Source organism: Sus scrofa, chromosome X, assembly GCF_054392235.1.
Source record: "Sus scrofa isolate SSC_HxYL_T2T_F1_AM1 chromosome X, Sscrofa_HxYL_maternal_Yorkshire_Landrace_v2.0, whole genome shotgun sequence".
Taxonomy (NCBI): Eukaryota; Metazoa; Chordata; class Mammalia; order Artiodactyla; family Suidae; genus Sus; species Sus scrofa.
The window spans coordinates 121,378,305-121,406,163 of record NC_139401.1 but is presented as its reverse complement, the minus strand read 5'-3'; the positions used below and the strand labels follow the sequence as shown (position 1 = coordinate 121,406,163).

General features: G+C 44.1%; 1 protein-coding gene across 3 annotated transcripts in view; it reads right to left on the bottom strand.

The window, feature by feature from the left end:
• SLC9A6 (solute carrier family 9 member A6) overlaps positions 1–10,035 on the bottom strand; it is a 56,632-nt gene extending 46,597 nt beyond the window's left edge. For 2 of the 3 annotated variants that reach the window (XM_085006711.1, XM_085006710.1), the window contains exon 1: positions 9,616–9,950. In XM_085006711.1, the coding sequence (XP_084862837.1) occupies positions 9,616–9,943 (328 nt within the window). In that variant the 5' untranslated portion in view covers positions 9,944–9,950. Of the gene's footprint in view, positions 1–9,615; positions 9,951–9,976 lie in introns of those variants that run through there. The other variant, XM_085006712.1, reaches the window with a different exon arrangement.
• Positions 10,036–27,859: the final 17,824 nt, after the last annotated feature.

The following is a 27,859-nucleotide window of genomic DNA, read 5'->3' as shown; positions in this document are numbered from 1 at the left end:
TATGCCTGGCTTCTCTTACTCAGCATGTTTTCAGGGTTCATCCATGTCATAGCATGTATCAGAAATCCATTCCTTTTTATGGTCAAATAATATTCCATTGTATAAATATACCTCAACTGCATATTGAATTCAAATGTCAGGAACTTTCCTGAACTCCACTATTAGTAGCCTTTCACCTTCCTATCTCTTTTCATTCTTTTTTTTTTTTTACCTATCTCTTTTCATTCTAACCAGTCAGCCTTTCTTTTAATATATGTGAATGGAATATGTGCCAAGCAGGTTCACAGATGAAAACAAGATCCCTCCTTCAAGGAGCTCTTAATCTGGTTAGCAAAAACAGACTGAATAAACAATTAGAACATGACATATGCATACATACATACATACGTGTGTGCATGTGTGTGTGTGTGTGTGTGCAAGGTATTGTAAAACAGAAAAGATGTACCTAAGCAAGTCCGAAAGAGTGGGGCATTAGGAAAGTCTTTCCAGAGGTGTCAGCTAAGCAAGTCACAAAGTAAAAGAAAGTGATTTTCCAAGTAGGAAGAAGAGCAGGACACATCCAGTTATGGAAGAGTGAGGAAGCATAGTCTGTTCAGGGAATCATACATAGTTCAGTATGGCTGGGATATAAAGCAGCAAGAGCCGAGGTGTGAAAGATTGGCACGAGCTGAATCATAAAGGACCTGGCATATTGGGAAAGGGTGTTTAGACTTCATCCTGAAAGCAAAAGGAAGCCACAGAACAGTTTTAAGCAGAGGCTTGACATCAGATTTCTATTTTAGCAAGACTGGTTTAGAATACAGAGGTTCAGAAGGGCCAGCTAGAAAGCCACTGCTGACATTCAGGCACTGAGTACAGGCCTAATCTAAGAGAGCAGAGATAGGGAGAGGGGGAGATTTTTTACAGTATTATCTTGTAGAAGGATCTGATGACTGAGTAGGCTGGGAGGAAGGGAGATGAAAAACTAAGAGGAACCTAAACTGACTTGGCAACTAGGTGGGTAAGCTGGCCTGGCCCATCTGGTAGGTAACAAGGCCAGTCAGTGAGACAGGGAACAGGTTTACAGGGGAAAATGCACAGTTCCGTTTTAGACATGCTGAGTTTTATGTACTTGTGACACATGCATAGCTGAGTACGTGGGATCTGGAGCTCAAGGAAGAGGGGGCTCAACTGGAGATACACACTCGGCCATCATAAGATGGTTGAAGTTAGGTGCACATGGCATTTCCCAGGAAGCAAATAAAATGGGGAGAGGACTATGGATATATGCCCAGAGTTTTATGCCAAAATTAAGGGGCTGGTAAAGGAGGAGGAGACCATGAAGAAGTTTAAGAAAGAAAAGCTACAGGAGGAGGAAGTGATGAAAACTAGCAAATGCTGCAGCAAAGTCAAGGGAGACAGACATTAAGAAGTGTCCACTGGCAGATGAATGGATTAAGAAGATGTGGTACAAGTACATAATGGAATATTACTTGGCCATAAAAAAGAATAAAATAATGCCATTTTCAGCAACATGGATAGACCTAGAGATTATCATACTAAGTGAAGTGAGTCTGAAAGACAAACACCATATGATATCACTTATATGTGAAATCTAAGATATGGCACAAATGAATCTATCTACAAAACAGAAACAGACCTTGAGACAAGGAGAAAAGACCTGTGGTTGCCACGGGGGAAAGGGAAAGGGAGAGGGATGGACTGGGAATTTGGGGTTAGTAGATGCAAACTATTACATTTAGAATGGATAGACAACTAGGTCCCCCTGTATGGCACAGAAAACCATATCCAATCTCCTGGATAAATTATAATGGAAAGGAATATTTTTAAAAATGAATGTATATATGTGTATAACTAAGCCACTGTGTTATGCAAGAGAAATTAGCACAACATTGTAAATCAACTATACTTTGCTTTCAAAAAGTGTCCATCGGGTTTGGCAACAAGGAGGTCATAGGTGACCTTGGTAAAAGCAGTTTCAGTGGAGCAGTGGGGGTGAGAGTGGGAAGTGATAAAGCAGAAACGGGGACTGTAAGAGCAGTCAGCTGGGAAGAGAGGAGGAAGCAGAGATGAAGGACTCTCCTGCCCCCACCCTTCTCCCTATATATTTTATGGGCCCATCTGATGCATATGGAGGTTCCTAGGCTAGGGGTCGAATCAGAGCTACGGCTGCCAGCCTACGCCACAGCCACAGCAACTCTGGATCCGAGTCCCAACTGCAACCCGTGCTGCAGCTTGTGGCAATGCCGGATCCTTAACCCACCGAGTAAAGCCAGGGATGGAACCCACATCCCCACAGAAACAAGGTCAGGTCCTTAACCCATTGAGTCACAATGGGAACTCCCACACATATTTTTTAAAAGTGAGCGGCAATGAGTAAATGGTAAAAACAGTACAATGACATCAACTCTAAAAACATTTTAGCAAAGGTTCATATTTAAAATAAATGAGTAGGCCAGCAGCTACAGCTCTGATCTGACCCCTAGCCTGAGAACTTCCACATGCCACAGGTGTGGCCCTAAAAAGACAAAAAAAGAAAAAAGGGGGACTTCCCATTGTGGCTTAGTGGTAATGAACCCAACTAGTATCCATGAGGACATGGGTTCAATCCCTGGCCTTGCTCAGTGGGTTGAGGATCCGGCATTGCTGTGAGCTATGGTGTAGGTCACAGAAGTGGCTTGGATCTGGCATTGCTGTGGCTGTGGTGTAGGCCAGCAGCTACAGCTCTAATTCGACCCCTAGCCTGGGAACTTCCATATGCTGTGGGTGCAGCTCTAAAAAAAAAAAAAGAGAGAGAGAGACAAAAAAAAAATAAAGGTAAAATATTGACAGATCTCATGCCTCATAAGGGACTAATATCCAAAATATATAAAGAACTCATACAACTCAATGGCAAAATAACAAACGATCTGATTTTAAAAACTGGGCAGAGCATCTGAATAGACATTTTTCCCAAGAAAACAAAGGTACCTAAAAAGATGCTCAGCATTCCTCATGATCAGGGAAATACAAATCAAAACCACAATGAGATAGTACTTCACACATGTTTGAATGGCAATTATCAAAAAGACAAAAAATAGCAAGTGGCGGGGATATGGCGAAAAGGTAACCCATGAGCACTATCGGTGGGAATGTAAATTGCTGCAGCCACTGTGGAAAACAGTACACAAGTTCCTTAAGAAACTAAAACTAGAACTACTATATGATCCATCAATTTCACTTTGGGGTATTTATCCAAGGAAAATGAAAACATTAAATCAAAAAGATATTTGGACCCCTATGTTCACTACAGCATTATTTACAAGAGCCAAGATATGGAACCAACCTAAGTGTCAATCGATGGATGAATAGATAAGAAGATATGGTACATATATACACAACAGAATATTCTTTAGCCATAAAAAATAATGAAATCTAGTCATTTGAAACATGTATGGACCTAGAGGGTGTTACTAAGTGAAATAAGTCAACCAGAGAAAGACAAATACCATATTCTCTCTTATATGTGGAATCTAAAAAAAAACAAAACAAAATAAAAAATGGAGTTCCCTGGTGGCTCAAAAGGTTAAGGATCCAGCATTGTCACTGCTGTGGCTCGAGTCACTGCTATGGTGCAGGTTTGATCCCTGGCTCAGGAACTTCTGCATGATGCAGGCACAGCCAAACCACTTCCCCCGTTAAAAAAAAACTAAAAAACAAAAACCAAACTCAATAGATACAGAGAACAGATGTGAAGGGGGTATAAATTTATTTAAATTTTTAAAAATAAACAAAAGATACACTCTGAAAATCTCACTTCTGAAAAACAAAATTAAAAAGTGATGACTTGGGGAGTTCCCATTGTGGCTCAGCAGGTTAAGGACCCAACTAGTATCCATGAGGCTGCAGGCTCAATCCCTGACCTTGCTCAGTGGGTCAAGGATCCGGCGTCGCCATGAGCTGTGGTGTAGGTGGCAGGTGCGGCTCAGATCCCACATTGCTGTGGCTGTGTTGTAGGCTGGCAGCTGCATCTCTGATTCGACCCCTAGCCTGGGAACCTCCATATGCCACAGGTGCAGCCTTAAAAAGCCAAAAAAAAAAAAATAGTGATGACTGGGTATCAACTGTGTTTGATAAACATAACCCAGGAGAGAAAAAGTTAGATCCACAGTCATTCTGTGTATGTGATATACACACAGCTCCTCACTATCCAACAAGACCTCCTAATTGAGAGGCTCAGTAGTACTAAGTCGTCCCCTTATGTTTACGTGTAAAAATCACAGTTAAGCTACTACAAATAGTAATAATAACAGCATAAATTCTTTCCATATCCCCAAGCCTGACTGTGGAAGGAAGAGTGCCCACTGGTGACAGCACTCCATCCTGATGCTGAAAGGCCACTGGGTGCCCTGAGCAGGGCTCAGCCCTTGGACAAATTTGAAACACGCACCTTGGCAGTTCAAACATCTGCAAGGAGAATAATCACTTAGGCTGGGGGAAAAAAATGAAGATTCTTGACCACAGCATCAGACAGCTGAAAAATTGGAATGTCTTTGAATAAAGTTGACAGGTCAAGTTAACTTGGGTTCTGTGGGAGTTCCCGTCGTGGCACAGTGGTTAACGAATCCGACTAGGAACCATGAGGTTGTGGGTTCGGTCCCTGGCCTTGCTTAGTGGGTTAAACGATCCGGCATTGCCGTGAGCTGCGGTGTAGGTTGCAGACGCGGCTCGGATCCCACGTTGCTGTGGCTCTGGCATAGGCCGGTGGCTACAGCTCCGATTCAACCCCTAGCCTGGGAACCTCCATATGCCCAAGAAATAGCAAAAAAAAAAAAAAAAAGTTAACTTGGGTTCTGTGAAAGGTCAAATCCTAACCAGGGAGTCAAAGCAATTCTCAGTAAAGAGAAAATACACAAGGGGAGTGCCCTGTTCAGGGGATAAGGCAGAAACGTCTAGCCTCCTACATAGACAGAGGCACAAAAAGTATTGATAGCATGAAATTTAAACTTACCACCAACAGGCAACAAAGAGTACAACCACAAAGAGACAACTTTCACAAGCCAGGGAAGTTCCACCCCCTGCCCTGCATCCCTGACCCTCGTGTGCTGGAGACCCTCCCAGGGATGCAGAACTAGTATCACCCAAGGCCCCACCGCTGCATGAATCCACAGTGGAAACTAGTTTTCCAATGGAGTTCAGCACATTCTTCAAGCTTTTCACACTAGAAGCTTCTGAGAGTCAAAAACATGGAAGGAACATGAGGTGTATTAAGTGTGGCCAAAAATGATATTTCTACAGATTAAAAAGTGTATATACGTATATATGTATTTTTTATATAAGTATATATATGTGAATGTGGGTATGTACATACATAACATTTATCTACTTCTTGAAGAATGCTATTAGATTGTCTTAAAAGCTAATTCAACTATTATAAATCTCTCAGTCATTATTTTCTCATTTATAAAATGGGGATAGGTGACTTGCCCAACATTATTTGGCATCGAGTGACAAAACCAGAACTGAAATCTGGGTTTTCTATTCCAAAGCCTCTATAATTTTCTGGTTACTTCCTTGCTCTCACGTCACCACTAACCTGTTCTCTGGCGGTTTAGGTCTCCATTCTCTCACAGCCATCCCTCACAACTCACCTCCAAAACCCCTATAACTTTTATTTTTTTTAGGGCTGCACCTGCAGCATCTGAAGTTCCCAGGCTAGGGGTCAAATCCGAGCTGCAGCTGACGGCCTACACCACAGCCACAGCAATGCAGAATCTGAGCCGTGTCTGCGACCTACACCACAGCTCATGGCAACACTGGATCCTTAACCCACTGAGCGAGGCTAGGGATTGAACCTGCATCCTCATGGATACTAGTCGGACTTGTTACTGCTGAGCCACAATGGGAACTCCCCCAAAACCCCTATAACTTTAAGTGTTAACTTCCTTCATATCTGATCTCATGCAAGTCAATACAGTGGACTACATGAGAAAAAGCACAAGTCTGGAAGTCAGCTAGAGGTGTGAATTCTGGCTCCATCAAGTTCTAGTCTGTGATCCCAGGAAAGATAACCTCTCAATGAACCTCATTAGTGATGATAGTTCTAACCTGTTTTGTCTTCAAAGATAAGTTTTATCTCTTTAACGTAAGGCACTATTTAAGGGGCTAACAGAATGTGGCTCCTGAAGCAGACTGACTGTATCTGAATCCTGCCTTAATACTTACAAGTTATGACTTCAGGCAGGTCACTTACCCTCTCTGTGCCCCATTTCCTCACCTGTAAAAAGGGAACGATAGTGGCACCTATCTCACAGGGTCTTCATGAGATTTAAGTGAGCTGATATTTGTGAAGCGCCTAGCAGTGTCTAAAGATCCTGATGCTCAATAAACACCACCTATTCGGGCACCAGACTGTAAGTGTTTTGAGGGCAGGGATGATGACTCACATCGGTGTTTCCTATGGTATCTCACCCATCAAAGACACTTAATAAATATTTATTGATGAGTCACATTAGTTAAAGCTGGGACTGTGGATGCTATAGTTTAAGGCATAATAAATACTGCTTCCCTGTCTTTAGCCTTTTACACTATCCGTAAGAACACTGCAGTGAGTGATCACTTTTCAGACTTACTAACAGTGACTCACTTTTAAGCTTCTTAAGTAAGCTAGCCCAATGAACAGAACGCTTGGGTGCTTCGACATTGTGTTTGTAACTGGAGCAATTAGGCTATTATTACAATCTAGAAACTGACCACATTGGCAATTTAATCTCTCTTTTTTTTAACTCTTGCTTCTCAAAAAAATAAAGGAGAAGCTTATTCTGAGTAGCATTTTTCCAGGATTTAGGTAACTCAATCATCAGTGGGCTGAATTTTGGAGGTCTAGACATTTTCATCTGGAAGTCAAGCTGAAAAATAAAGTCCTTAAAATAATATATTAACATAATAGCAATAATGGTACAAGAGCTGTAAGAAAAGATAAATGACAGGTGGTAATTAGAAAATGTCCGTTTCCGTAGCATTGACAATACTTTGACCCAACCCCATCTATTCTCAAACTGGACTTGGGAGTTAGTCAGGAGGCTGTGCATCCGCAGCCCCCATCACCCATATTGAGAAAATGGGACAGGCTCAAGAATGCCAAGTCGTGGGAAATCAACCCGATGTGACTCCCAGATAACACTCTTTCACTTTATATTCCACAAAAGATAGCCTTGTTTTTCCTTCACAAAATACTGACACTAAGGTACGCCATCACTTTTCATTAACTTAGAAACACCAGGGAATGCAAATCAGTTATCCCAATTTTCTCCCCTAGCCCAAGACTTAGAGAAGGTTAATGATATCAACTACCAAAGAGCAAATAGCTTCAGGGCAATTCTAAGACCCTATTTGATTTTTCAAAAATATGACGTCTGCCTCTAAACTTAAAGATTAAGCAATTAAACAAACTATTCTGAGCCTAACCTGAGAAAATGCAGTTATAGCAATAATAATAGTATCACAGCACTCATTTAATGAGCACTTACTTAGGGGTCAAGTACTAAGCTAAAACATTTCTCCCTCACAACAAAGCTACTATCATTGTCCTTAATTTATAGCTGACAGTATAAGAGGGTAAGGGACTTACCTAAGATCACACAGAGCTACTGGCACAGTGGGACAGGAACCCAGGCCTGACTCTAAAGCAGGGGTTGAAAATCACAGTGGTGGCCTGTTTTTGTAGGGCGCAAGAACTAAGAATGGCTTTTATCTTTTTAAAGGTTTGTAAAAAGAAAAAAAAAACAAACAAAGAAGAAAACGCAACACATTTTCACAGCACATAGATTGATGTGATCCAAAAGCCAACAATAATTACTCTCTGGCCCTTTACAGAAAAAATGTGCAGACCTCTGGTCTACAGCCTTATATCTTTAACCACTTCATCATACTATCTCTCTGGACAGGAAAGAGGTTTCTGCGATCAGTTCCTTATTTTCACACCATAATAATCACTTGGCATTTAATGGCATTTAAGATGCCTTTATTTTCTTTATATAACCTGTCTACCGAAGAAGGATAAGTTCCTTGAAGGCAGGAATCATATATTTCTTCACATTTTCTGTGCATAACATAGCAGGCTGAGTAGCAAATGTTTGTGGAGGACAGTAAATAAATCACACAGTTATACAGAGATGTATAGCTTATCTGGCCAATTTAGCTTAAGGAATGCTGTATAGAAAATGCAAAAAAACATGAAATATGAAAACCACCCAATACATCTAAAAACTAAGAATCTTAGGAAGCATACATACTTAGAATTTCATTACCCCACAAATGAAAAATAAGCTGGAGTTCATGCATTTTCCTGATGCACACAACAACTTTCCCCTGCTATGCTACCCTTGAGCTGCACATTCCAGAAGTCTGTATTTACTGGAAAGGGGTGGGGGTGGGGGGGGCGCATGGAGAAATGTCTTTCTGTGCCAAGGCTTCTCCCACCTATCTGCAAGTCTGAGACACAAAGCTGAGCAATCTCATCCCTTTAAGCCTGTTCCAAATGAAGATAATCTTCACTCATGCACTGCCCAGAAAGGATTGTTTGCCCTCATCTCTCCAGCCATGTATGGCCTCGCGGTCATCTTAGATTAAGACAGTCAGCAATATTCATCTTTTCCTCCCATGAAGCCCCAGCACAGGCCAAAATGCCTCGGAGTCCATGGCTTGATTTGCCTTTCTCTCCTCATGACCAAAAAATAAAGATAAATAAGAAACATCAAAAAGAAAGCACACTAGGTCACAAGAACTGAAGCCCTTTACTCAATGATCTGTCCATAACCTATGCCACCAGCGAGTCACCCATAATACTGCATATGCATGGTGTTCCTATTTACTTTTTGGCTGAACTGTCCTGCTCATGCCATAGTACAACATGCTGCTGGAAGATCTTCACCTATTCTTCACCAGGGCACGGCCTGAATGATCAGGTTCAATCATCTGTATCCATATCAGATATTGCAAGCATAGTACAATAAATCAGGACGTCATTTCAAAAGCCCTAAGCCTTCCTCAGCTTCTTTCGTGTTCAGGTTTTTACTTGGGCAACAGTCTACTTTGCATTCTCAACCTCCAAAGGACAGGGCGTAGCAAGCAAGACCTGGGTGATGGGGAAAGGTGGACTCTGGCTTCAGAAGAACGCCAGATTCAGAGCAGCAGACAGACTACTGCAGCCTCAACGGCCCTTAAGCAAACTGACACCCCCGGAGAAATGGATCGCTAGGCTGGCTTCCCCTCCCCCAGTCCCCAGCCCAATCCGAGACACCGCACCCACTCCCTTCCATCCTCAGGCAGAGGCGGGGGGCGGAGGGGGGTGCGGAAGAAAAAAGGGGGTGGGGTCGGAGGAAAAAAGGTGTGGACTGGCAGAGAAAAGGGGGGCGCGGGGGTGAAAACGGGGGTGAGGCTGAGAAAGGAGGGGCGTAGCAGAAAAAGGGGGCGAGGAAGACGAACCGGGGGGGGGGGGGAGAGGCGACGGGGAAAATGGAAGGACTTGGAAGGGGAGCCGAACGCAGGCCGAGCAGGGCCGGGAGCGGAGGTGAGGCAGCCGGCGGGCAGAGAAAGGGGGAGCGCCAGCGGGGGACACGGGGTTGAGGCACTTGCCGTAAATCATAGCCAGGCCGGTTTCGTGCAGGAAGCGGGCCCGGCGGTGCTTGAAGAGCCATATCGTGAGAATGGTGAGCGTGAGCAGCAGGATGAAGATGAGCAGGTTGGCGCTGTCCTGCCGGTGGCTCTCCTCGGCTTGCTTCTCTGACACGATCTCCTCGTCCATGGCTCTCGCCGCTCCCCCAGCGCCGTCCGAAGCCCCGGCCCAGCCGAAGACGCCCACTGCGAGGAGCAACCAGAGCGGCCGCGTGAGCCCACGGGCCCGGGGGCTGGCGCCGCCGACGCCGCGGCGGAGCGGCGCCCGCAGCCAGCCGCGCCGAGCCATGACTCTCCCCCCACCCCCCGCCCCGCTCCTCACCCGCAGCCGCCCGCGGTCGGACCACGCCCCGAGGGCTCACGGGAAAGGGGCGGGGCCTCAGGAAGCCTTCGGAGCGCGCGCCTCCGCCGCCTCCGCCGCCGCCACCGCCCTTAAAGGGGACGCGACACTCCCAGTTCGCTGGGCCCCATCCTTTTGGCCTTTCGTCCCCCCCCCCGCCGCACCAGCTCCCCCCAGGCCCCGCTGCGCCGCAACGCAAGGCCGTCGAATCCAGTACAGTCCCTTCTGGAAACGAAGCCTGGGCTCAGCGTAATCAAAGCAGAGGCAGATTGTGCTCTGTCTACTTTGATCCTATTCTTAGTGCTCGCAGGGGAATCGATCTTTCATAACCCATCTGAATATTGTCCCCCAGTGTCTCTTAACAGGATGAGACGTTGTCCTCTTGGGAGGGGCCTACATCTCCATCTCTAATTTAAATCGGATTCTCCTTGTTCTGTCCTCGTTCGGAAAAAAACAGCAGCACTGTAGTAGTTCATCAATAATTGACTTAAAGGCAAGGATTATGTGTATGTATGTTCAGTTGTCTTTACACGTAAACGTTTACCTGATGTAAGTTATCTCTTAGAGATAAACTCCTCCATCTCACAAAGATTTGATCGATTTGTGCTCAAATTTACCCATTCTCCAAATACTCCCCTCCCTCCCCAAGAAGAAATCTTTTGTGAAGTGGAGGGTTTCTCCTCTTGCTCCTCATCTTTTTTTCTAATTTTTATTATGATTGATTTAGCATTCTGTCAATTTCTGTTGTACAGCAAAGTGACCCAAACATACATATATATATATATTCTTCTTCTCACATTATCTTCCATCATGTTCCATTACAAGTGATTATGTGCTATATAGCAGGATCTCATTGCCCATCTACTACAAATGCAAGAATTTTCATCTACTAATCCCAGATTCCCAATCCATCCCACTCCCTCCCCCTGCCCCCTGGCAAACAGGAGTCTGTCCTACATGTCCATGGTCTTTTGCTTTGTAGATAAATCATTTGTGCCATATTTTAGGCTCCACATATAAGTGACATCATATGGTGTGTCTTTCTCTTTCTGACTTTACTCAGTATGAAAGTCTAGTTCCATCCATGGTGCTGCAAATGGCATTATTTTGTCCTTTTTTATGGCTGAGTAGTATTCCATTGTATATATGTACTACATCTTCCTAATCTGTTCATCTGTCCATGGGCATGTAGGTTGTTTCCATGTCTCTGCTTTTGTGAATAGTGCTGCAATGAACATACAGGTGCATGTATCTTTTTCAATGAAAGTTTTGTCTGGATATATGCCCAAGAGTGGGATTGCTGGGTCATGTGGTAGTTCTATATTTAGTTTTCTGAGGTATTTCCGTCCTGTTTTCCATAGTGGTTGTACTAAGTCACATTCCCACCAACAGTGCAGGAGGGTTCCCTTTTCTCCACATCCTCTCCAGCATTTGTCATTTGTAGACTTATTAATGATGGCCACTCTAACTGGTGTCAGGTGGTACCTCATTGTAGTTTTGATTTGCATGTCTCTAATAATTAGTGATGTTGAGCATTTTTCATGTGCCTGCTGGCCATCGGTATGTCTTCTTTGGTGAAATGTCTAGTTAAGCAGATTTCTCTAGCTCAGAAGTCACCTTTGACACCATCTCTCATTTGTCTTCCTCAAAGAATATTTTCCCTGTCCTCAAGCCTCCCTACCTCTCGAACCAGAATTTTCACCTCTTTGAGAACAGTGGGTTCCTATTTTCTCTGTTCTTAGATCATTCAGTCTTTGTGGGCTTTTTGTTTTCTCCGGACTCTCCCTAGAATGTTTTATTTCTCCCTCCGCAGAAATGAACTCCAGATCCCAAGCCTTGAGCTGCCACCCTCCCTTCAGGCCTCTGCCTGGTGGCTACTGAGCACATCCTGTTGAGGTTCCCACCAATCTCATTTTTAAATGAGCTCATTTCATCCCACCAACACATTTTTTCCTTCTATTTTTTCATACCTTCGATGACACTAGGTATCAGTCCAATTCCTATCATTCTGCCCAGAAGTCATGATTCTCAAACGTTTTCATCTCATGGCCATATATCCTCTTTGCTAAGACAAACCACATCCAGGCAGCTCCTAGCTGTCCCAGTGTGGATTCACTCCTGCTCACCAGTTCATTAAATTCTGTGAGGATGCTGAGCTTAAGAAATAGAAAGTGCTGGAATGGTGTTCAACTCTTGAGTTCTGTCCCCCTGCCGGGTCAGGAGCTGTCCTAGTGACTGTGGGCCCATTCTCTGCTCTCAGTATCTGGGTTGGCCTGTGCCTTCCCAAGAAACCTCGTGGCCGCCTGTCCCCTCTACCCTCTCTCCAGCCTAATCATACTGCCCTGTTCCCATAGGGCTGTGTGGGGAGAGGCAAGGAGCACAGTGATGAGCCTTCCCAGTCTCCATACTGCCCCCTCCCCAGAGTTGTCTCTGTCACCCCAGAAGACCTAGGAATGCCTATTCCGGCTTTTTTAGGCCTAACCACCAAATCCGAGGCTGTTTCGCCCCTGCACAAAACCATTGTTCATTCTCCTAGTGTTTGGAACTCAAAAAATCCCGAGTCAGAGATGGCTTTCCTGGCCACAGTTAGCAAATGTCTTCAAGCTTCAGACTCTACCTCTGTCTACAGACCCAGCATCTTCGGCTGCCCCCCGCCCCCTCTCCAGCAACGCCTTTAGAGCAGAGTTCCAGAGTTCCGGGGGGAATCTTGAGACAGCAAGATTCATCAAGCAGATTCATCAAGCCTCCATCAAGCAGGCCAAGCCCCATGAGTCTTTGCTCCCCGTAGAAAATACTTTTCTCTCAACCCAGCACTCTCTTGGGTGACTCTCATCCTCCAGTTTCTCTTCTCACTCCTGCTTCCCCTGCCAGTCCTGTCTGGTGCTTTCTGGAAGGCCCTCCCTTATGAACAAATTACCCAACCCTCAACCCTCTCAGTTGCTGCAGTGAGGCCCCCTCCATTCTCCTTTTCCTGGTACCCAAATCGTGACCAGGATATCACATGCTCTGAAGCTATTTACTCCCCCCCCCCCCCCGACTGTCCTAGGCGCCCGCGTGTGTGTACACACACATACACACACACACACACACACACACACACACACACCCCTCTTGCCCTGTATCACTCCCCATTGTGGTTCCAGGCTCCTTACTGCTCCACCCTCGGACTTCCTGGTCACTCTCACACACTCACGGGGAACTTGGGTATCGGGTTCACAGCGTCCTTCCCCCGCCCCCGCCAGCTTCCCCACCTCAGGCCGCCTGCGCTGCTCCTACAGGGAGGTCACAGGGATTTTGAGCAGCGCCTCCTTTTTTTCCTGGGGAAATCAAGATCCTCAGAAAATAGCCCTCGCTGTCTCACGCTGCAGTCTCCTCCGATATGCCATCAGTGGCTACCAGCTCCTCCTGCCCTCCGGCCTCGGGGCAAGGGCGTCCCCCGCCCTCGGGACACTCGGGCCTCCACTTATACCCTCGGCTCTCCCCCATCTCCTTCCCGCCTCCTCCAGGAGCGGCCCCAACCGTCTGCTGCCTCCACCGTCTCTCGCTTTCTGGTCTCTCAAACCACTTTGGGTCGCTCACAACCCCTCCTCCTCACTCCGCGCCTGGAGACCCCGCTTCGCAGGACTCCCTGCTGCCGGCTCTGCCTCCTGTGCGCGAGTCAGCCGGCCGCACCCGGCCTGCTGCCTGCTTTGCAGGGCCTGCAACTAAGGATGCTTTTGACATTTTCAGCGGTTGAGAAACAAAACCGAAAGAAGACGATTGTCTTGTCTTTTTTTTTAAAATCGTACTTCATTTTATGGTGCTCCCAGATACTGCATTTTTTGAAATTTTTTTATTAAAGTATAGTTGAGTTGCAATGTGCCAATTTCTGCCGTGAAGAGAGGTTTGCTTCGTGACACGGGAAAACCCTGTGCCGTTCACGCTGCAGCATCCACCAGTAAAAGGGCCTGGATACGGCCCTGCCCATTTGTTTACCGATTGTCTGTGGCGGTTTTGGCACCGCCAGGCAGAGTCGAGTGGTCGCAAAGGAGACTGCACAGCCTTGCAAAGCCTGCAGGCTGTACTGCCCGGGCCTTTGCAGGGAAGGTTTGCCACCTCTGCCTCGACCTCTGTCAATCATTCTTCTCCACTTCTCCCGGAGGGCTCTTTGGGAATGTATCTCAGGCCTGCTGCCAAGCCTCCAAGGAGCCCATGGCCCTCAGCTCTGGCTCCTGAGCTTGGGACCGGACGCTCCTCAGGTCCTGTCTCCAGGCAGCTTCTTCACTCCCTGTCCTGCCCTTCTCCCCCAACTACACTGTGCTTCAGCCTTTCTGAACTCCTTGTCGTTGCCTGAATGCTCCTCCAGCGCTCATGTGTCTCTGCGCCCTGTCACGTGCTCCCTCTGTTTGAATAGATCTGCAGCCCATTCCTCATCTAACTAGCTTCTTATCTGTCAACACCCAGTTTAAAGGTCACCAAGCTTTCTGGGAAGTCCTCAGGCTGAGTTAGGGGCTCCCTGTAAGGTTTCCACAGCCCAGCCCACTCTCACCCCAGGCAAATCTTTCTTTCAGCCCTCCAGGTTGTGAGTAGATTGAAGGCAAGAACCAGATGTTACTTAGTTCTCTACTGATAGCATCTAGCCCAAGGCCTAGCCAAAAGAGGTTCTCAATAAAACACATCCGAACCTCGGCTTGGTGGTAACAAACCCAGCAAGAATCCATGAGGACTCGGACTGGATCCCTGGCCTCACTCAGTGCGTTAAGGATCCGGCGTTGCTGTGAGCTGTGCTATAGGTCACAGATGCGGCTCAGATGCCAAGTTGCTATGGCGTAGGCTGGCAGCTGCAGCTCCAATTTGACCCCTAGCCTGGGAACTTCCATATGCCTCAGGTGCAGCCCTAAAAAGACCAAAAAAAAAAAAAAACATATCTGAGGCTCAGGGAGATCTCTTATGTTTGAAAATGACATTAATTCCCCTAGGTTCATAGATTCAGTCCAAGGATAAACAGAAAGAGGACATTACAGTACTGGGTACATAGTACGTGCCCAGGAATGACTTGATAATTGAAAAGCGTACATAAGAAGTCCAGAGTTTACTGCAGTCCTTGGTTCTTTGGAGGTGTGTGATAAACATGGAATTAATTCATGTGTCATGGGAAAGGCTGAACAGCTAAGTTGAGGCCATATTGTGGAAGGTCTTAATGCCACAGAAAATTTTAACTCATTCATTTCTTTGATCAAAACCTCTCCAATATTGGAGTTCCCGCTGTGGACAGTGGGTTAAGAATCCAACTTCAGAGGCTCAGATCGCTGAGGAGGCTCAGGTTCAATCCCTGGCCAGGCATAGTGGGTTAAAAGATCCAGCGTTGCCACAGATTTGGTGTAGCTTGCAGCTGCGGCTCAGATTCAATCCATGGCCTGGGAACGGGTATGGCCATAAAAAAAAAAAAAATCCTACTGTGCAGCACAGGGAAATGTGACCAATCTCTTGGTGATGGAAGATAATATGATAAAAAGACTGTATATATATGTATGACTAAGTCACTATGCCTCACTGCAGAAATTGACCCAACCCTGTAAATCAACTAAACGCTAATAAAAATAAATAAATCCAGCAAAGCTATACACTTGTTTGTATAATATGCTTAATTGGCAATAAATAATGTTGGCTCTTTATTTCCAAAAAGCCTCTCCAATATTAATTTGGCAGCAGAAAAGGGGATGAAAGAAACACAGAAAGATGGGCAATAAGAGAGGCCAGTAAAGAAATTGAAAAGTAGTCTTGCTGAAAACCAATGAGGCGTTCATTTGTCAGATGCGGTAGGAATGGAAACTGGGGGCTGGATGCAAAGGCCAATGCAGAGGTAGGATTAACCTATTTTGGCAACCCATTGGGTGGGTGGATGGGATGTGCTTGAGGAAGAAGGATTGAAAGATGACTTCAAGGTTTTGAACCTGCATAGTGGGATTTTTTTTTTTTTTTTTTTTTTTTTTTTTTTACAGTTTTTACAGCCGCACCTGAGGCATTTGGAGGTTCCCGGGCTAAGAGTTGAATCAGAGCTACAGCTGGCAGCCTACGCCAGAGCCACAGCTATGCCAGATCTGAGCCACATCTTTGACCTACACTGCAGCTCATGGCAATGCCGGATCCTTAACCCACTAAGCAAGGCCAGGGATTGAACCCACATCTTGTCATTTTTTATTTTTTGTCTTTTTTGTTTGTTTGTTTTTTTAGGGCTGCAGCTGCAGCATATGGAGGTTCCCAGGCTAGGAGTCGAATGGGAGCTATAGCCACCGGCCTATGCCAGAGCCACAGCAATGCCAGATCCGAGCCACGTCTGTGACCTACACCACAGCTCATGGCAACACCATATTGTCAACCTACTGAGAGGCCAGGGATCAAACCCGCAATCTCATGGTTCCTAGTCAGAATTGTTTCTGCTGCGCCACAACGGGAATTCCTGAACCCACATCTTCATGGATACTAGTTGGGTTTGTTACCACTCAGCCACGGCCACGATGGGAATTTCAGCACAGAACTTCTAATTGCATTAAAATTAGAGTCAGAAAATAGAGCTTAGCTCTAGACAGGTTGGATTAAGGGACTGGTGGGATAGCCAAGGGGAAGTATCAAAATGGGCGGTTAAAAGCTTGGGTCTGGAGTTCAGGAGTGAAGTCAGGACCGGCGATGAACTTGGGCGCTATCTGAACAATATAGAAGCTATAGGACTCATGTGTTCTCCAACGAAGAGGGGGTAGAAAGAGAGCCAATCCTGGGGCAGTAGTAGAGGGAATGCTTATATTCACAGAGTAGAAGAAGGAATAGGTCACACCCAGCAGTTAGATCCCATATAATTATGCTGGAGTTTTCAGGTTATTTCCTGAACCCAGCCCAATGTGCTAAAAAATCTACTAAGGCTTTGGGTGTTATTTTCAATGTCATGGCTATTTGAAATGCATGATCATATTAACCTCAGACAGGTAACCTAGGATACTTTGTGCAGAGGCGTTAATGAAATCCCACGGGAAATATCAGTGGATCTGGAAACAGGCCAGAGAATAGCAATTAAAATGATCAAAAGGGAGAAGCAACTAATGTTTTAGGGAAGACTAAAGGAATAAAGAACCTCTTCAGTCTGGAAAAATAGCTAGACGTGTCAACAACAGCAGCAAGAACAGTCATAATAATGGCTAACATTTATTGAGTGCTTCCTCTGTGTGAGTGTTTTTTTTTTTTTTTTTTTTTTTGTCGTTTTAGGCATATGGAAGTTCCTAGGCTAGGGGTCAAAATGAAACCGTAGCCACCAGCCTACACTACAGCCACAGTCACGCCAAATCCAAGCCTCATCTACAACCTATGCCGCAGCTTGCAGCAATGCCAATTCCTTAACCCACTGAGCAAGGCCAAGGATCAAACCTGAATCCTTATGGATACTAGTTGGGTTCTTAACCTGCTGAGCCACAATGGGAACTCCTGTGTGAGATTATTTTAAACAACTTGTCCACATCATCTCACTCAATCCTGACAACAATATTATCAGTTAAGTACTATTACTACTCCCACTTTACAGGTGAGGAAAATGATGCGCAGTGAAGTAAAGTAACTTGTCCAATCTCCCAAAGGTAGTAAAGGAGAAGCCAGGACTAAAACAATCTGGAAGTTCTCTCGTGGCATAGCGGGTTAAGGATCTGGCATTGTCACTGTAATAGCTTGGATCACTGCTGTGGCATGAGTTTGATCCCTGGCCCAGGAACTTCCACATGCCATGGGCACAGCCAAAAAAAAGAGAGAAACAAAAAAAACTCAACAACAACAAAAACACAAAACCTCAATCTGATTCTAGAGCTTGCGGCCAAGATGGTAGAGTAGGAAGACCCCTGAGCTCACTTCCTCCTAAAGACGCACCAAAATTGCAGCTATTTATGGGGCAACTATTGATAAGAAAGGCCAAGACGCTAGCAGAAAAGATCTTCTACAACTGAAGATATAATGAACCACAACGAGACAGGTAGAAGGGACAGATATGCAGTAGAGTCGAGACCCGTGCCCCAGGGTGGACAAGCCACAAACAGAAGGATAATTACAACTGCAGAGGTCCTCCCCGAGGAGCAATGGGTCTGAGCCCCACATCAGACTCCCCAGCCTGGGCGCCCGGCCCTGGGAAGACAAGGCCCAGGAATGCTTGGCTTTGAAGGCTGGCAGCCTTACTTTGGAGAGAGCCAGAGGGCTGCGGGAAATAGAGCATATATTTCTGGTGACCAGAGGGGAGTGTGTTGCTGGGATGCACAGGACATCTCCTACAAAAGGCCACTTATCCAAGGTCAGGAATGTAACCGACCTCCCAGGTACATAAAAATTAGCAAATTAGGGAGTTCCTGTCGTGTCTTAGTGGTTAAAGAATCCGACTAGGAACCACGAGGTTGCGGGTTTGATCCCTGGCCTTGCTCAGTGGGTTAAGGATCCAACATTGCCATGAGCTGTGGTGTAGGTTGCAGACATGGCTCGGATCTGGTGTTGTCATGGCTGTGGTGTAGGCTGGCAGCTACAGCTCCAATTAGACCCCTAGCCTGGGAACCTCCATATGCCACGGGAGCGGCCCTAGAAATGGCAAAAAGACAAAAAAAAAAAAAAATTAGCAAATTAGGCAAAATGAGGTGACAAAGAAATATGTTCCAACTGAAGTAACAAAATAAAACCCTGAAGAACTAAGTGAAGTGGAGCTAAGCAATCTACCTGATAAAGAGTTCAAGGTAATAATTGTAAAGATATTCAAAAAACTTGGGAGAAGATTAGATGAACACAGTGAGAAGTTAGAAATTTTTAATGGTTAGAAAATATAAAGAAGAACCAACAGAGGTGAAGAATATGACAAATGAAATGAAAAATACACTAGAAGGAATCAACAGTAAATTAGCTGATACTGAGGAACAGATCAGTGACCTGGAAAAAGAGTAGTGGAAATCATTGAAGTTCAAAAGAAAAAGTTCAAAAGAAAAAATTAAAAAGAATGAAAAGAAGTGAGGACAGATTAAGAGACCTCTGGACCAATATCAAAATACTACTATTTGCATTAAAGGGGTCCCAGAAGGAGAAGAGAGATGGGGAGGGTGCTGCAAACATACTTGAAGATGCAATAGCTGAAAACTTCCCTGACCTGAAAAAGGAAATAGACATCTAGGTCCAGAAAGCATGGAGAGTCCCAAACATGACCAACACAAAGAGGACCACACCAAGATACCCTGTAATTTGAATGGCAAAAATTATGATAAAGAGAGAATATTAAAAGCAGCAAGAGAAAAGCAACAGGCTACGTACAGGGGAACTTCCATAAGGTTATCACCTAGTTTTTTTTTTTCTTTTCTTTTTTTCTTTATTTTAATTTCATTTTTTTCTTCCAATTTCATTGAGATATAATCAACAAACAGCTCTATTTAAGTTTAAGGCATACATCATAATGATTTGACTGACATACATCATGAAATGACTATCACCTAAGTTCAGTGAACGTCCATCATCTCATAAACATACAAAATTAAATAGGAAAATTTTATTCTTTGTGATGAGCACTCTTAGGATTTATTCTCTCTATTTTCCCCACCCCCGTTTTTGGCCATACCCACAGCATAGAGATGTTCCCAGGCCAGGGATTAAATCCAAGCCACAGCTGCAACCTACAGCCACAGCTGCAACAATGCCAGATCCTTAACCCACTGCACCACAGCAGGAACTCCTCTTGACAGTTTTCATACATAACATACAGTAGTGTTAATTATGTTTATCAAGTTGCACATTACATCCCTAAAATGCTTATTCATCTTATAACTAGAAATTTGTAACTTTTGCAAAATCCTCAATAAGCCAGACTATTTACTGGTTATTAATACAAAGATTTTTCACTCAAAAAATCACAAATCCATGTGGCAATGTGGTGCTTAATTAGATTTCCCCGACATTAGTGATGTTATAGGTTGGTAACATTGCTTCGGTTTCACACCAGGGGTATAAGACCCCATCTCTGAATTCTCCCTGCTCCTCCCTTCACCCCCTCAGTTCTCTCTTTCACAGAACACCCACCTTCCCTGAGAGAATCCCTGTTTCTCTGGTCATGCACAAACAAGTACCCCTTGGAAGAGTTTGGCAAAAATCATGATAAGGAGAGAATATTAAAAGCAGCAAGATAAAAGCAACAAGTTATGTACAGAGAAACTCCCATAAGATTATCATCTAGTTTTTAAATTTTTTTTTCTTATTGAGTAGTCTTAATTGTAATCAATTGTTATTTCCCCAATACATTATTATTTTTCTACTGTACAGCATGGTGATCCAGTTACACATACATGTATATATTCTTTTTTTCTCACCTTATCATGCTCCATCATAAGTGACTAGGCTTAGTTCCCAGTGCTGCACAGCAGGATCTCATTGCCAATCCATTCCAAAGGCAAAAGTCCGCATCTATTAACCCCAAGCTCCCAATCCACCCCACTCCCTCCCCCTCCCCCTTGGCAATCACAGGTCTATTCTCCAAGTCCATGATTTTCTTTTCTGTGGAAAGGTTCATTTGTGCTGTATATTAGATTCCAAATATAAGTGATATCATATGGTATTTGTCTCTCTCTCTCTGACTTACTTCACTCAGGATGAGAGTCTCTAGTTCCATCCATGTTGCCGCAGATGGCATTATTTTGTTCTCTTTTATGGCTGAGTAGTATTCCTTTGTGTATATATACCACATCTTCCTAATCCAATCATCTGTCGATGGACTTTTGGGTTGTTTCCGTGTCTTGGCTATTGTGTTCATTCATGCTGCAATGAACATGTGGAGGCATGTGTCTTTTTTAAGGAAAGTTTTGTCTGGATATGTGCCCAAGAGTGGGGTTGCTGGGTCATATGGTAGTTCTATGTATAGTTTTCTAAGGTACCTCTATACTGTTCTCCATGGTGGTTGTACCAGCTTACATTCCCACCAACAGTGCAAGAAGGTTCCCTTTTCTCCACATCCCCTCCAGCATTTATTATTTGTGGACTTATTAATGATGGCCATTCTGACTGGTGTGAGGTGATATCTCATGGTAGTTTTGATTTGCTTTTTTCTAATAATCACTGATGGTGAGCATTTTTTCATATGCTTGTTGGCCATCTGTTATCATCTAGTTTTTTCAGCAGAAACTCTGCAGGCCGGAAGGGAGAGGTACAATATATTTAAAGTGATGAAAGGGAAAAACCTACAACCAAGAATATTCTACCTGGCAAGGCTTTCATTCAGATTTGCTGGTGAGATCAAAAGTTTTTTTTTGTTTGTTTGTTTGTTTGTTTGTTTTTTTGTCTTTTTGTTGTTGTTGTTGCTATTTCTTGGGCCGCTCCCGAGGCATATGGAGGTTCCCAGGCTAGGGGTTGAATCGGAGCTGTAGCCACCGGCCTACGCCAGAGCCACAGCAACGCGGGATCCGAGCCGCGTCTGCAACCTACACCACAGCTCACGGCAACGCCGGATCCTTAACCCACTGAGCAAGGGGCAGGGACCGAACCCGCAACCTCATGGTTCCTAGTCGGATTCGTTAACCACTGCGCCACGACGGGAACTCCAGATCAAAAGTTTTATAGACAAGCAAAAGCTAGCAGTTCAGCACCACTAAAGCAGCTTTACAACAAATACTAAAGGAACTTCTCTAGGTGAAAATGAAAAGGCTAGAACTAGAAACCTGAAAATTATGAATGGAAAAATCTAATTGGTAAAAGCAAATATACACTAACAGTAGTAATTCAACCAAGTATAATGCCAGTAGGATGGCTGAAAGACAAAAGCAGTGAAATCACCTACACTTGCAATAAGTATTTAAGGGATACACAAATCAAAAAGATATAACATATGATGTCAAAACAGTAAATGTGGGGGGAAGGGAGTAAAAATGCAGGGTTGTTAAAATGTCTTTGAACATAAGAGGTCAGACACCTAAAATAATCACATATATAGATTAAGAGATACAAACTTGCAGTTACAAAATAAATGAGTCATGGGTATGAAATGTACAGTGTGGGGAATATAGTCAATAATGATATAATTTCTTTGAATGGTAATATATCATAACTAGACTTATTGTGGTGATCATTTTGAAATGTATAGAAATATCGAATCACTACGTTGTGTACCAGGAACTAACATAGTGTTGTAGGTCAATTATACTTTAAAAACAAACGAACACGCTCATAGAAAAAGATCAGATTTGTGGTCACCAGAGGCAGGGGTTAGCAGGAGGGGGAATTGGATGGAGGCAGACAAAAGGTACAGAGTTCCAGTTATACGATGTGCTAGGAATGTAATGTGCAACGAAACAAATATAATAACCCTGCTGTATGTTATATACAAAAATTGTTGAGAGCACCCTAAGATGTTCTCATCATGAGAAAAGCTTTTTTTCTATTTTTTAAATTTTGTATCTATATGAGATGATGGATGTTCACTAAACCTATTGTGATAGTCATTTCATGATGTATGTAAGTTAAATCATCATGCTGTATACCTTAAACTTATACAGCGCTGTATGTCAATTCTATTTCCATAAAACTGGAAGAAAAACATAAATAATAAAATAAAAAATAAACCCAATCTGATTCTTTAGCATTTGCTCTTAACCGTGGTAGTATAAACCTTCCAGCAAAATAATCTTAAAGCTATGAATCAAGTAAGCACAGTCTTTTTACCAAGATTCAAAACTCAAAATACCAAGGCACCAGAGTATGCTTTAAGAGGAATATACTGCTTTGCTGCTTGAATTTCTTAGACTGAGCACACATCACTTTTGTAAAAAAAAAAAAAAAAAAATCAGAGGATACAATTTCAATATGTATATATTGAAAACACTAGTTTACCTAGCAGGAAGTAAACTTCTAGAATTTTTATCCAGAGAGGTAGTAATAAATAGCTCAAAGAAAGGTTTAGTACCTACAGTAGATAGATGCCTCATACAGATACCTCTAAGAGTCAGGAATGGATTTCTAGGGAAAGTTGGCTTTTGACCTAGGTAGGAAAGGACAGCATGCTAGGTAGAGGGACAATCTGTGTGGGGAATGGATACCGGGATGTAGTGTATGAAGTTACTCCTCTAGTTGGGTAGCAGTAAAAAAGTTGGTTAACTTGAAGACAATTCTGGGACTGCGGTGCCTTCTCTACTCACCCAACTATCCTGAGGAAACTGTTAGGAATCTTCAGAAACAACATCTCCGTCTCCATAGCAAACACTTTAGAGATGGTTATTCCCACTTTTACTAACGTCTGCATCATTAATCCACTGTGCATATGGACAATGCCTCTTTCTTGGGGAAAACTAAAGGCACTTTGGGGGTCACCTAGGTATTTAAATGTTCCTTCTCATGAGGTTTGACTTTTGTTCTAAGAGCTAATGAAAACAGTGTTTCCATGAGCTGTGCCTTGCACCTGTGGGATTGACTCAATGTCGAGAACATCGTGTGAGCGGACCCAAGGTACTTACTTGAAAAATACAGTCCTTGGTAACTGTGACTATGACGATCTTGGCTTCTTTCAGGGTGGAATCTATAGATAAGACAATTTCACGCCATGAATATGAATTAACCATTTATTTCTAGAAAATGTAAAACTAGCCTAGTTTCTTTTGCACTCAGTATATTGGTAAGATATTCAAAAGAAGACACAGTGCAGAATGCATTTTGAGTGTGTAATGGAGAAAACAAAATTCAATACCTGGATACAGGTTACTTCCTTGACGAGTAGGGTCATGTATTGGTGGTTTATACAAATACCAGAATCCTCACTGACTCTTTTTTTCTATAACCTCATTTTTGGGGGCTGCATCCACAGCATGTGGAAGTTCCTAGCCAAAGATTGAATCTGAGCCGCAGCTGCAACCTACACCAGAGCTGTGGCAACATTGGATCCCGAACCCACTGCACCAGACAGGGGATTGAACATGTGCCCCAGCACATAACCTCATCTTTTTAAAGGAAAATCACCCGATCTCAGCTCCCTTGAGAAACCTTTTAATCATTTTCTGTTTCAGATAAATTAACATTAACAAATATTATTAGCAAATATTCAGGTGATTTAATAGAGTACCTGAAAAGATTAATTTCAACATGACCATCATCAGAGCCAAAACAAAGTTTAAGATTTTTTAATTTTGTATCAACTATCTTTTCTTGGGAATTCCCGTGGCGGCACAGTGGTTAACGACTCCGACTAGAAACCATGAAGTTTCGGGTTCGATCCCTGGCCGTGCTCAGTGGGTTAAGAATCTGGCATTGCCGTGAGCTCTGGTGTAGGTTGCAGGTGCGGCTCGGATCCCGCGTGGCTGTGGCTGTGATATAGGCCAGTGGCTACAACTCCGATTAGACCCCTAGCCTGGGAACCTCCATATGCTGCGATAGTGGCCCAAGAAATGGCAAAAAGACCAAAAAAAAAAAAAAAAAAAAAAAAACCAAAAACTATCTTTTTTATCTGGCCACCTCCCAGGAGTGGAGAAGGAAACACTTTCCTGTCAAGTGTAGAGATTATTTCCTGGTTCTTCCTGATTGTTAGGGTTATAATTGGGCTATATTTGTAAGGAATACAATATGCTGTACTTGACATTGATCAAGTACCATGTCAACTCTTGGATTAGAGGTGAAGAAATTGCAGAGGGCCCAGAGAAAAACAATGACCGTAATGAAAGGTTTGGAAAATGGGATCCAGGACAAGAACTATACAGGTAAAGTCGAAGAAATCTGATGACTTTTGGATGCCTTCTTTATTTTCTAAATTTTTTTCAGCTTTGAGGAAACCCAAGTATATCAGAAAATATTTATCATCAATCAAAATGTTATCAAAATTTAGGGGTGTGTACAAGTCCACTGGAATTTTTGAACCCGATTCAAAATGAAGGACTCTCTGTAGAGATTTTTTTTTTTTAAGGGCTGTACCTGCAGCATATGGAAGTTTCTAGGCTAGGCGCTGAATCGGAGCTGCAGCTGCCAAACTACACCACAGCCACAGCAATGAAATCCGAGCTGCGTCTGCGACCTACACCTCAGCTCATGGCAATGCTGGATCCTTAACCTGCTGAGTGAGGCCAGAAGTCAAACCCAAGTCCTCATGGATACTAGTCGGGGTTCTTAACCCACTGAGCCACAATGAGAACTCCTAGAGATCTGTTTTTTTTTTTTTTTTTTTTTTTTGGTCTTTTTAGGACAACACCTATGGCATATGGATGTTCCCAGGCTAGGGGTCGAATCAGAGCTGCAGCTGTCAGCCTACACTACAGCCATAGCAACACAGGATTCAAGCTGTGTCTGCGACCTACACCACAGTTCGTAGCAATGCCAGATCATTAACCCACTGAGCAAGGCCAGAGATCGAACCTGTGTACTCATGGATTCTAGTCGGGTTTATTACCACTGAGCCACAACGGGAACTCTGAGATCTTTTCAAATGATGGTACATCCCTCCCCACTTCTCTCCCATAATTCATTCATTCATTAGCAAACATTTATTAAATACCTACCATGTGATAGGCAATGTTCTCGGTATAGACAGAAATCTCTGTCCTCTTGGAACTTACATTTCTAGGGGAAGAGAGACAGTAAACCATAACATACAAACATGATAAATTAAATTACAGAGTATATGAGAAGGTGATAAGAAAATAGAGCAGATGAGGGGGATCAGGAATGGGAAGAGTGCAAATTTGAAAGGGTGGTCAGGAGTGGTGTCTAGCAGCAAGTGAGAGGGAGCAAATGGATGCAGCTCAAATGCAGAATTCTGACGGGGTTGAGGGGAAAGGACGGTGCTCATACTTTGCATTTACCCTGTGATATGCAGTTTACAACGTTATGCCAACCAGTCAGGGGGCACCATGAGAGGTGGTGGAGTTTGTTAAAAGAGACAAATTCTATTTCAGCCATATTAAATTTGAAGTGCCAGGATTTCCCGCTGTGGCACAGCAGGTTAAGGATCTGACGTTGTCTCTGCAGTGGCTCTGGTGCTGCTTCCATCCCTGGCTGGATGCAGTGGGATGGGTTAAGGATCCAGCACAGATTTGAGCCATGGCCTGGGAACTTACATATGCCACAGGTGTGGCCAAAAAAAAAAAAAAAAATGGAGTGCCACATGATAGAAAGAAATGATCAGCAGGTAGTTGGAAATACAAGTCTGGAACTAAGGAGAGACATTTGGGAGACAGATGTCGATTTGGAATCACTAATATTGACAACGGCTGAAAGCAGTGGGAATAAATAGGCAAGCAGGCCAAAGGACAGCAGGGTGTAAAGAGGTCAACATAAAATTGTTGCCGAAACTCAGCCTCTGTTCATTGATGCAGAATAGAAACAAGGAGAAAGTTTTGGGTAAAGGAGAAAAAAATAGCTTTTATTGCTTTGCCAGGCAAAGGAGGCCACAGTGGGCTACTGCCTTGAAGACTGTTCTCCATTGGGAAGAATTGCAGGGAGTTTTATAGTAAAAAGGAGAAAAACAAGGTTCGGGATAAGAACTGGGGTTGAGGACAAATATGCATTCTTCTTTCTTTGTGGGACTCCTTAGTTGGTGGAATTGAGGTTGGTGTCATGAGGTCTCCGCAAGATCCTGGTGGTCTTCTGGGTCGTCGTATCTCGATTTTTCCCAAAATAAAAATACTTTCGGGAGTTCCTGTCATGGCTTGGTGGTTGGTGGATCCAGCTGGGAACCATGAGGTTGCAGGTTCGGTCCCTGGCCTTGCTCAGTGGGTTAAGGATCCGGTGTGGCTGTGAGCTGTGGTGTAGGTTGCAGACGCGGCTCGGATCTGGCATTGCTGTGGCTCTGGCGCAGGCCGGTGGTTACAGCTCCGATTCAACCCCTAGCCTGGGAACCTCCATATGCTGTGGGTGCGGCCCTAGAAAAGACAAAAAACAAACAAACAAAAAAAACTTTTGAAAAGAGCATATTGTTCAGATATTAGGGTAATCTAGGAAAGTCCCCCCCCAAAACATCATGTGCTTAATCTTTGACCCACAGGCAATTGTGCTCAGGGTGCCTAATCTGAAGCTCAGGGGTGATTGTGTTAAGAGTGCAATTAGGAGTTCCCGTCGTGGCGCAGTGGTTAACGAATCCGACTAGGAACCATGAGGTTGAGGGTTCGGTCCCTGCCCTTGCTCAGTGGGTTAAGGATCCGGCGTTGCCATGAGCTGTGGTGTAGGTTTCAGACGCGGCTCGGATCCCGCGTTGCTGTGGCTCTGGCGTAGGCCAGTGGCTACAGCTCCGATTCGACCCCTAGCCTGGGAACCTCCATATGCCGTGAGAGCGGCCCAAAGAAATAGCAAAAAGACAAAAAAAAAAAAAAGAGTGCAATTAAGCCAGGGAGAAGCACAGGAAGGGCTCTAAGCTATTCAATTTTAAACTAGTCATTTCTAAAGAAGCATAAGGAATATAACTTTTCTCTTAGGTGTATGAAGTTCCGATATCAAATTGTCTGTATTTTATGGGCTGAAGACCAAATACACACACACACACATATCGAGAAAGGAGAGTATATTTTATTCTGATCACAGAGGCAGAAGATTGGCCTGTGTTGTTAGCATCCTTTTATTCTTCCCATTTCATTTCTCCCTTATGTAAACTGGTTCTCTTCATGACAGAACGTCCCGCTGGGCTACACTTTGGGCGGGAAGGTACGGACACTTAGAAGGAAACTAACTTTTACCCTCCCCCCGGCCTACCACTTATTTGGGGCTCCAAATCCAGGGTGGTTTTCCTCTACATCCCACCCGCCACCTCGCTTTCACACCCTTGCCTCCTTCCGCAGTGCCGGTTGCCAGAAGGCTGAAATACAGGAAAGGTCGACAGAAAACAAAGAACGCAGCTTGACAAGGGAAAAGCAAAACAAACAAACAACCTCCCCCTGC